This window comes from Chinchilla lanigera, unplaced genomic scaffold, assembly GCF_000276665.1.
Source record: "Chinchilla lanigera isolate Chin_1 unplaced genomic scaffold, ChiLan1.0 scaffold00008, whole genome shotgun sequence".
Taxonomy (NCBI): domain Eukaryota; kingdom Metazoa; phylum Chordata; class Mammalia; order Rodentia; family Chinchillidae; genus Chinchilla; species Chinchilla lanigera.
Genome location: NW_004955409.1, coordinates 3081656 through 3092591, shown reverse-complemented (window position 1 = coordinate 3092591; position 10936 = coordinate 3081656). Strand labels below are relative to the sequence as shown.

The 10936-nt window shown below is 48.2% G+C and overlaps 1 protein-coding gene across 1 annotated transcript in view; it reads right to left on the bottom strand.

The window, feature by feature from the left end:
- Positions 1–3019: 3019 nt before the first annotated feature.
- The window catches only part of Dmxl2 (Dmx-like 2), a gene marked incomplete at its 5' end in the record, with an annotated part of 154818 nt that continues 146901 nt past the window's right edge, over positions 3020–10936 (bottom strand). Inside the window, 8 exon segments of the mRNA XM_005376642.2 lie at positions 3020–4373; positions 5347–5564; positions 6878–6930; positions 7509–7600; positions 9046–9123; positions 9581–9708; positions 9823–9883; positions 10333–10471. Of these exon segments, the coding sequence (XP_005376699.1) occupies positions 4164–4373; positions 5347–5564; positions 6878–6930; positions 7509–7600; positions 9046–9123; positions 9581–9708; positions 9823–9883; positions 10333–10471 (979 nt within the window). The 3' untranslated portion in view covers positions 3020–4163.

Below are 10936 nucleotides of genomic sequence, written 5' to 3'. Positions count from 1 at the left end.
ATTTTTTTTTGGTTTTTCTCCGGTACCGGGAACCGAACTCACGACCTTGCACTTGCCAGGCAGGCGCTTTGCCGCTGAGCTAAATCCCCAGCCCGTGTCATTAATTTCATTAGGTGCTCTTTATCTGAAAATATTTTATTTTCCCATTAAGTTTGAAATACGGTTTTGTAGGATACATGTGCCTGGTTTGGAAATTGTTTTTAGGGCGTGAAACACTTCACTCCAAGCTCTCATGGCCTTTACAGTTTGTGTTCAGAAGTCTGCTGCAATTCTAGTATAAGTGATTCATCACTTTGTTATGCTTTTAAATTCTGTTCTTATGTTGGACCTCTGGGATTCTGACTATATTGTGTCTTGGAGAGGTTCTTTTTGATTGTGGTTATTTGGGGTTTTATAAACCTTATTTGTATGTGAAATCTGCATGCTCTTTTCCTTTATTTGAAAAGTTATCTATTTCAGTAAACAGATTTTGTATGGCATTTGTGCTGTCTTCTGATTTTTCACTAATTTCAATTAGTCTTCTCTGCACCATCTAGGAACTGTTGGATCCATTTTTCATGTTCTTGTAATGTTTCTAAGGTCTCTCTCATTAGCTGTTTACCGACAGCCCTGTCTCCTAGTTCTGGTATTGTCTCTTCACACTGGTCACTTCTCTTGGTGATACTTTCTATAGGATTTTTAATCTGAATTTCTATTTCGAGCCTTTTAATGGACTTGTTCTTTTCTACGCTGGTCAGTCATGTTCTTCATCATTTGGTTTAGCTCTACTAGCTTTTTGTTAGTGTCTTCTGCAGACTGTTTAATTTGGCCCAGTATCTGTTTATATCTTTCATGAGCTTGTCAAATGCCTTGTTTGTATTTTATCTCCCAATATAATTTGTGTGTGTGTGCGTGTGTGTGTATGTAGTCAGGTCTCAGTATGTAGTTCAGGCTGGACTTGAACTCCCTACGCAGGCCAGGCTGGCCTTGAACTTGGGGCAATCCTCCTGCCTCAGCCTCCTGAGTGCTGCGACTGCAGGCACACACACCATACCTAGAGTCCCAAAACAATTTCCAACAATTTTGGTGTGTGGCTGTTGGTTTCCTCCCCTTCAGTGCCCCATAGATCAGTTTTGAGGAAGTTGCGAGTTTTTGGAGGTATTTTGTTTGTTTGTCTTCTCATGTTTTTATTTGGTTTTGTGTTGAGGCTTGTGGGTTGACTTTAGTGGAAAATTTTGTTTCTGGTATGGAGACCTCATGAATGTAATGTGTACACTTTAGTGGTGTCCTCTTGGTGTGGGACTATGACTTTTGTGTTCAGGATCCAACCACCTCCACTTTCTTGAGATCAAGTTTGCAGCACACTGGCCTAGTAGCCAGATATCGAGGAATGGGCCACAATATTGTTAATGACACTGAGGCAATCTAGGTATTTGCATTCCAAGAAAACCAATTAATAGCAACAGCTATGTCATGCTTGATATCGTAACAAAATCAGCATCAATTACAGCATCAATACAAACTGAGTACTGCCAAATCCTGAAAAACCAATTAAGTACCACTCTTAACCATAGAAAAGAGATCTGTAATTATAGTCTGAACACTAAGACCACCCCAATACTGACTTACTGTGGACCCAAAGTAAATGGCTACTAAATGGAACAACTTTACCTCTGACGATAGAACAGTATTCAACAAATTTAAAGTTAGAAGTAGCTATCTAGAGATTCATAAAGCTTGGTAGTGGTACTCGTAAAGGTAGAAATAACAAAAAATGCAAAATTTGAGAAATCAATGTGACATGAGGAGAGAAAAGATGGGGGCCCTACTATGTAAAAGGAAATGAATGGTGTTAAGAGAACAGCCACAGGAGAAAATGAATAAGAAAAAAATAAATAGCAAAATACAGGAAGTAAAAGGAAGAGGAAAAGGTTGAAAGGAGAAAAAAAACTACAAGAGGACAAAAATGGGAGAAAAAAGCCAATCCCTCAGAAACTCAATGACGAAAAGATTTTAAAATAGAAACATCGAAGAGTATGTCAGGGCCAGGGATATAGCTCAGCGGCACAAGCACCTGACTGGCAAGCACAAAGTCCTGAGTTTGATTCCCGGTACCAAAAAAAAAAAGTAAATAAAGAGTGAGTCAGAGCAAAAATTCCTGTTTCTGAATGAGTGATTTTCCTTCCGTGATCTGCAGTCCCGGGACCTGGCCAGTCATGACCTTGGCCACCTCGCTTTAGCGCCTGTGGTTTCGCGAGGTGCCTCCCCTGCAACGGAGGAGTGCCCCTTTGTCCGACCCAGACCGTGGCTCCTGTCCAGGTCACGGCACCTTTGTTCCCACTGAGAGATGGGAGAAAGCGAGCAGCCCTCTGATCTCCGCTGAATGTAGGCTTTGGGGCAGGGGCGCAAGGGGATGCTGTGCTGAATGTGAGCCGTCCAAGGGTCTGTGTGCTCGCTTCCTGGGCACTGTCCAATTTGGCTGTGACCAGAATCATGGAGAGAATTAAGTTACCACCGTATCTGAATTTCTGTTGCAAAACTGGGTGACCTTCCAGTTCCTACTGAGTCAGTACTGTTAGTGAAGTATATAGGGTGACACAAGAAACACAACGCATGGCCTCTGGGTGCTGACTCTGCTGAGCACTGGGTGTTCTCCATTCTGTCAAATTTGCGACCCTGTGAATTCTACACCCCGTCTGCCTTGCCACTCACCGAGGCCCTGTGCCCGGCTCCTTTACAGCTTCAGCACCGAGCCAGCCCTCCTTCCGCCCTTCACCAGCGCAGCCTGTGCGAGAAGAGGCGGTGCGGGAGCGCTTGCCTGCGCACTCCCCTGCCGTGCCTCCTCGCCTGGCCCCGCAGTCTCCTGATTTGCCGGGGTGGCCTCTGTAGGTCAGGGACTCAGTAAACACTGGTGAATGAATCAACTGCCTAAGAGCCTAAAAATTCTCGAACAGTTCAACATTTTATTAAAAGTTGTCTCAACTATTAAAAACTTATCAAAGAATGCCAGACCAGGCTATTTAAATAGGCCAGACTCAGATAAAACTCTAACAAATAACATTTATTCTTCTGTTACATAGGTATTTCACAGCATGAACATCACGTCGCCTTCAGCGAAAGGTGCTTTACACCATTATGTTTTACTATTCACCACAGGCATTAAACGTTCTCTCGAACATGATGAGACAATTTGCTGGTAAACATGTAGACACACGCAGACAATGGTTTCAATATCTCAAGAACATATTTTTGGTCATAACCTAGGAAATACATCAAAATATGACAACACTGGCTAAGATTTTATAAGCAAATGGTATTTAACTCTGCATAGTTTATACAATAGGCTGTGGCAATAAATAATACCACCAATCTCATCGACTTAACTGGCCACAAAAAGCCTAACATTCATTTGAGTTGATATGAAATGCTCTATTGGTGCAGTTTCAACATGGCCTTAAATGTTTTAATCTTGAACACAATAAAAAGAAGAAGTAATAAACTGGACTAAGAAGGTGTGTGTTGGTTAACTACAAATATGTCTTGTTCACATTACATTCCTAACATGAAGGCAAATATTTAAATAGAAAAACTAGCAGTCCAAAAAATGTGAATGTGCAAATCATGAGGAAAACGTTGCATTTAAATTTGCACTCATTTGCAAATTACAGTACTAGCTCAGTATAAACACTAACAGGAAAGATACTCAGCAGGAAAGAATGAAATGACCTCTCCAGCACAGACCTGGTCCCTGCGCACGGGCCGTGGCTGGTGTGGTGCGTCCAGCACCGCGGGCGCCCTCGCTCAGAGGAGGACCCTGCAGGCATGCGTCGACCGGAGTAAGACAGGAGGAAAACCTGAGTCAGCAACAGAGCTTCCGCAGTGTGGTCTACACACCCTTCCTGCTATTTTTACTCACTCACTGAGCCCCCGGTGTTTTCCGAATCAGGTTTGCTGAAAGAATAGCTACCCTTCACACAATACAAGGTGGGATTCTTAAGGATGTCAGCAGCACAGTACATGCACATTCATCCTACCAGTGTGGACAGGCAACACCTGGCAGAGCACGCCTGCGACTGAGAGCTACAGAGATTCTCTGTATGGTTTTCAAGGTACTAACTGCCTGATAATTGCTGGACTACATTTTAATTGAAGTGTACATAAAAACGAAGCCCCACTCTTGAAGTCTACAGAATGTCAAGAATCTGACTGGGGACGTTAAAAGCACTGGGCAAGACCCTGGTTTTCAGGGTGCCGTCAGCGCCACAGGAGAAGAGCCGGCTGCCTGGGACTAGCTCAATCTGCATGACACCAGCCCCAAGGTTCCGGAATATGGACTGCTTCGCGTGCTCGTGCTTAAAGGAGTGGATGAGGCCGTGGCCAGTCAACCTCCAGACCTGGTTTAAGACAAAAAGAGAAATGCTTCTAAGCCATTAGAGAGACCAAGAACAACACACCACCCTCACTGCTGTTCCCTGGCCGGCTAACGTCACCAGAGCCCCACTCCCACCACCCCTTCCTCGAATCGCGGACCCAAGGAGAAGTGACGACCCCATGCGCAGGCTTCCTTCCCTGTCTGTGCTGCTGTCACACATCAGCCATCTGTGAGCAGCTCCAGCTCAGTCAGGCACTGACTTGGGGTGCTATGCAGTAATTCCCACAAACCAGGCCCTGGTGCCAGGTGGAGGAGTGCACGTGCTGTCCCTCAATGCAAACCTGGCCTCACCACCCGAGAAGCAAGTGCTGCGGGCAGGGTGGGGGTATGGAAGGGTCTCAACAGCCAAACTGCTGTTAATGCTTAAGCCACACCAAAATCCATCATTAATTAAGCTCACACACTTCATCCTGGGGTGTAGATCTAACCCCACTACCAGAAAAACTAGCCAGTCTGTTGCAGTAGGTGGATCAAACCTAGGCCCCGTGCATGTACAGAAGGTGCTCTACCACTGAGCTATATCCCTAGCTCTTTCCACATGTTGAGACAGGGCCTCAGTAAGTTGCCTAAAGTAGGCCTGAACTTGCAGTCCTCCTGCTGCAGCCTCCCACATAGCTGCAAGTAGAGGTATGTACCATGCAGTAGCCCCAACAGTACTTCAAAGCTTTGTATTTGCTTTTGCAGTGCTGGGATCAAGTCTGGGGCTTTACTCAGGCTCTCAAAGAGCCGCACCGCCAGCCCATCTCTAAAGCCACAGGGATCTGCGAGTCCAGGGGTTTCTGCAGTGGTCTAGAAAGGGCCAGCAGAAGCGGAGTGCTGGGAGACTCATTTTCTCCATGAAGCTTCCCTTGCGCTCTCGGCTCACAGGCGCAGGAGCCGGCTTTGTTCTCACACGGATACGGACAGGTAACAGCCTTCGGTCTGCACAGACTCACCTTGATGTTCCCCTCCGCAGAGCCCGTGGTGAAGTACTCCTCGCAGGGGTCCAGAGCCAGCGCCTTGATGGCCGAGTCGTGGGCCTGGAACGTGTGCAGCAGCTGCCGCTGCCTGATGTCGAAGATGCAGATGCAGCCTTTCCTGCCCCCCGAGATGAGGAGCTGCTGGCGGGGCGCGTACTGCAGCACAGTGGCCCCGTGCTCGTGGCATGTGAAACCTGGGGACAAAGACACCCGCGTTTGTGCAGCGGCTCAGTCTCAACAGTGCCATTAATGCTTAAGCCACATGGAGAGTACAGAAGTTACTCGTGCCTTTAGTCACCGAATTTCTGAAATTCTATGACTGCATTACAAAGAAGAATTATAGGCAATGCTAGAAAAAGCCTGTTTACCCATCATCTCTGCACGCTACACACACAGGAAGTTCCACCTTGGCCCAGAGGTAGGCTGGCTTGGAGAGCTGAGGACCATTCACACATGAAACACTCTTAAAAGCTTCACCTTGGACAACATGGAGACCCCGGGGTACAGTGCAGCCTGTGCTCCTCAGGGATGCTCAGCAGTCACCTCCCTGCACCCACACATGGCTGGCACGGTCCTCGGTGAGTCACTGGCTCGGCTGCACGCGTGCTCGACAGCGACAGTGCCCACCGCTACTGGGTCAGCGCGCGCAGGCTCAGTCAAGGGTCTACGGCACCGCTGGGGCCCTGCTCTCGGCTGCCACTCACCCCACTCACGGCACCACCACAGGGACTAGACCTGAGACCCAGGGACAAAGTGCTCCTGCCCAGTATCGGCTAATCGGTGCGGGGGCAGAGAGCTAACGCTCCTTCCCAGGACTCGCTGCATCCTGTTTTCTTTGTTGCAGTGCTAGCACTCACGCCACGTCTTGCACAGCTCAGCTGCCCAGCCCTGGGAATTTTAGTATGATTCAAGGCTCATGTGTGGCAAGTCTGCAAATTGTGTCAATTGTTTAGAGAAAAAACTGCATCAAAACAAACTCAGAAATAACTACACCTTTCAAAATGTATCTCAACGTATTAAAATCATTCTGTTAAAAAAATCTGCTTCACTTTAACCCAAACCGATCAGAGCATGCAATCCTTTCTGGGCAGCATTATGTGGAAAGAGATCGTGAGGCACTAACTACGCAAATACTGTCTTAAACCAAAGGAATATCCTGAAAGGGTATGATGCACTGCTAGCTCTTACGAGGCTAACCTTTGTTTTCTGTTAACTTTAAGTCTCTGAAATATGACTTCATTTCTACTGAGTTCAATGAATACTTTGCAGGTAATTCTTCAGACCCCTTGCTCACAGGGTCGACCCCACAGCCCTCCAAGGCTGCCGCGCATCCCGGCCCCGGCTGGCCGGCCCGCGACACAGCCAGACTCTTCCCTTCACCTGCACTGGCTGCAGGCATCTGTTCCAGATCTGTCTCCACCTTTGTCCCGGGAATAAACACTGGACCTGCTCACTAAGCTAAAGGAGCAGCCTCGTAACCCCGTGGTAACCACAGACCGCAACTCACCATGAATGAGGCTGTTCCCAGGCGGTATTAGCGTGTCCCACAGGCATACATTTCTTGTAAAGAAACAAGAAAAACACATCAATTCTCGTGCAAAGCACCAGTATAGACAAATTTTGTCTTCACGTCAAATGCTTTTATTTACTGATTCTTCTTGTTTTCCTCACATTTATAGAGCAGAAATCTCAACCAGGGCAGGATTTGGGTTTCTCTTCTCTACCTCCAGCCTGTCCCCGGCACTCTGCGTGTCCCCAAGGCTGGGCCTGCCCCGCTGCAGCCCCCTCCAAACAGCCCGCCACCTGTACCCTGCCCCCGCACGAAGCCTTCTCCGCAGGGTGCCATGCACGAAGGGGGCCAGTGGGGACAGCCACCGCATCCCAAGCACACTGGTTTCTCAAGCACCCAGCAGCGCTGACAGCAGTTAAGACACAGCCGTGTTAACTGAAAAATTATACATGCTTACAGAGAAACTACAGTAGGAGAAAATTTTGTTCCACTTTTCAGTAAGGAGAACCACTCTGAAATAAGAATTATGTGACAACTCTTTCTATTCCTAGGTGTTTTTATACTATATTTTCTAGCAAAAATAACCTGCCTAAAATTTATGTTTCTTCCTTTGCTTCTGTCAGCCTACCTGTTGTCATTGGACTGTCCAGATGTGGCAACCAGACTTGAAGAGGTAATAAACGCAAAGTCACTTGTGGCTTTACTGTGGCACTGCCAGCTCTACGGAAAACAAAGTGCAACAACGTCACCTGAACACCCAGTGACACTGGTGTGGAAAAGTCACACACCATACCACCTGCATGAATAAGAACAGCTTTTGAACAATGAGCCTAGAATGAAGAACAAGTGAATGCAACCAATCTTTAAAAACTGGAAACAATTGGTAATCTAAAAAATAGAGCCTGTAATTCCATATTTTTTTAAACGTTAAGTAGAGAAGACATCAAAGGACAGGAATGAGCTGGACAGGGTGGCAGGTATCTGTAGTCCAGCTACCTGGGACGCTAAGGCGGGAACAGCGCCTGAGCCCAGTTTTAGATGACACAGAGCAAGACCCCACGAACTTATCCAGCCATTTGATTACAGTAAAAGCCCAAATAATTTTAGTGTAGACGACTCACATGCACCTAACGAAGTCAGTAACCAAAGGGGAGGGCTCTTCCACACTCATGCTGTTAGGACTGCAGCATGAGGACTCAGTCAGGTTAACTCTTTGAACAAAATACAAACGTCTACTGTTCAAGCACACTCTGCTATGCTCTGCAGGTAAGGAACTTACACAGACGCTGTCAAGAGGGCTCCTGCAGACAGCCCGTGGGCTTAAGGTCACCCCCAAGGGCTCCTAAGGAGGCTCTAAAGACGCGGGAAGCTATCTACGAACCCAGGCAGGACTTTCCCACTGCATCCGGTGATGAACAGAAAGTCTGAGGTGCAGGCCCAAAAGAAGCATGTCAGGATATTGGAAAATAAAATGAGTATTTTTTTCTGCCTAGAATGATCAGATCTGACTAAAGGCAAAAGTATAAATTCAAGATTACTTTCATTTCCATGAGGGTATTACGGTACAGTCAAGATAGTGTGCTAATTTAAGAGAAATACCTTGTCCTGCCTGTAATTAAGAACATGGGGCTACTCCAGAAAAGAAAATTTAGAAGGATCCGGGTGACTGCTCTGGAGCCAGGACTGCAGGCCAGCCGGAGCTCCACCACTCTGTGCCAGGGGATCTACAGGAGCACAGCCACACTGCCACCGCTGGGGATGCGCTGGTCCTCACCAGGCACCGTGCCATGGCTCAGATTAATGCAGAGTCCATCAGGATTATTTAATAAACCAGTAAGCAAAATTGTGGAGGAAATCAGATGCTCAGCACATGTCTGAATCTTAAAATACACATAAAATTCCAGTACTACAAAGTTGTTTTCAAAATGGATAAATGTATCGCAAAAATGTATCCTAAACTGATCAGACACAGTGAAAGCTCCGAGCATTTCTCCAACATGGCTGCCCATCTGGGTAAAAAGCCAGGCTTTTATTTTTAGGGCATTTCAGTTTAAAACCAGGGTACAGCTGGGTGGCTGGTGTTCGCTATGATGCTGGATGGAACGGTGCGACTGTCCCTGTCGCAGGAGACACTCGGGTGGCACTCGGAGCGGGGAGAGACTCACCATGTAAGGTTTAGGGCTGGACGCTGTTTGGTTCACTTGCCAGATACTCAGGAAACCCTCTCCATCCGCAACACCACACTGTAAGGGGATGGAAACAGTCAGCCCAGCTTCCCAGAATCCCTGCCGAAGACGGGATCACGTATGGAAAGGGGATTTCACTCGGACCCCACTTAAACACCCCACCCACGGCTGCCTCTGCTGCAGTTCCCAGCAAAGCCACGTGCTCCACACTCCACATATTGTAGCTGCTTTCTGGGTCCCCCCGAGGTCTACTGCAGCCCCGTGGGAAAATGGGGTCTCCAGCCACACACACCCCACAGAGCAACCTCTCCACTCTGAGGGGCCCTTACGTGGACGGACCCTGATCATCACGCTGAGCTGTGTGACCTCTGCTTCCATCAGAAGAGGAGAGGGCATGGAAGCGGACCCAACACCCTGCCTGCTCAGCCTAAACGCTGCTCCCTGAGTTTGTGGAGGTGGTCTCACCCATCAGGTAGGCCCTACTGTGCACAATCATGTGGGGATGAGCGCAAACCTTGTTGCCTTGTGAGTTGAAATACAGCCTAGTGACTCTTGCGTTGCCAGCTTGACGGAAGCAGACGAGCTGCTGCGGGCGTGTCCACTCAAACATGCGGACGCTGCCGTCCTGGGCACCTGTCAGGTCTGAAAGGGAGATGGGCAATGTGGAACGCAAGGGTCAAGGTTTCAGTAGTTCCTAACAACAGCCTCAGGAGCACAGAGGACCCTGGAAGGATAGATCGTGAGCGAGGTACTCACAGTACTGATGGACAGGGTGTGAGGTCATTCTCTTCACGTTGTGTAGATTCCTCTTCATAAGCTGTAGAAGGCAAAAGGAATTACTGCGTGTATTCAGAAGAAGTGAGGAAGGAGATGTTCCAGATAACTAATTCTGTAACGTTCTGTGACAGCCTGTGACTGAGATGAACTCTGGAACAGATTTGCTAAGCTCCCTGACAGAGCACGGGTCTCAAGTGGTCACGGACGCCTACTGCACAGCCTTGTGGCGCAGACTTCGTGCTCAGGACTGCGGTAAGGAACGCTTGCGCCAAACCCTGCACCCCACCATATGCAGCACCTTGCTGTTACTATAGCACAATGACAGTTCCAGCTCTGACACCACACCCCACCATACGGGGCGGCACTGCTATTATCCCGGGGCACCAACAGGCCCTGCTCTGACACCGCGATCCCTGCTAGGCCAACGTGACCCCACTGTGGTCTCACAGCACCCGATTCTGAAGCCCACCCCAGGAGTAAGGAACTCACCACGCTGGCACCAGTGCTGGTCTGCCCGCTGCCCAGCCAGGGCATGGACGAAGGTGGGTGCACCTGGCTCACTGGGTGGGTTGCCGCGCTCGGCTGGTACAGGGTGGTGGTGGAACCTCGGTAGTCAACGTCGTCGGAGCTGTAGGAAGTCCCACAGATGTCTACTTACCACCAGCAGCCATGCCCAGGAGGGAACACGGGTACCAGTCTCAAGTACAGTCCACTTTTGGCCCTGGTCACCTTCTTCCCTTCGAGTAAAACGTACATACAGTCTAAATGTATTCTGTCTGGAGGCAACTGTGTTGCTGCACGTACTGGAACAATCTTTGTTTTAAAGTTTTTTGTTTTGGGGGGTTTTTTTGGTGCTGGGAATCGAACTCCGGACCTCGTGCTTGCCAGGCAGGCACTGTGCCACTGAGCTATATCTCTGGCCCTGTTTTGAAGCATTAACAGATTTTCCTTCGATTATATATACAAAACAAGTAAACATTCTACTCAAATACACACATCCCAGGTGGCAAATTAACTTCTCTTATTTTTATGATGGTGGGGTTTGCACCCAGGCCCTTGCTTGTGCTATGCAGGTGCCCCCCACTGCACCACA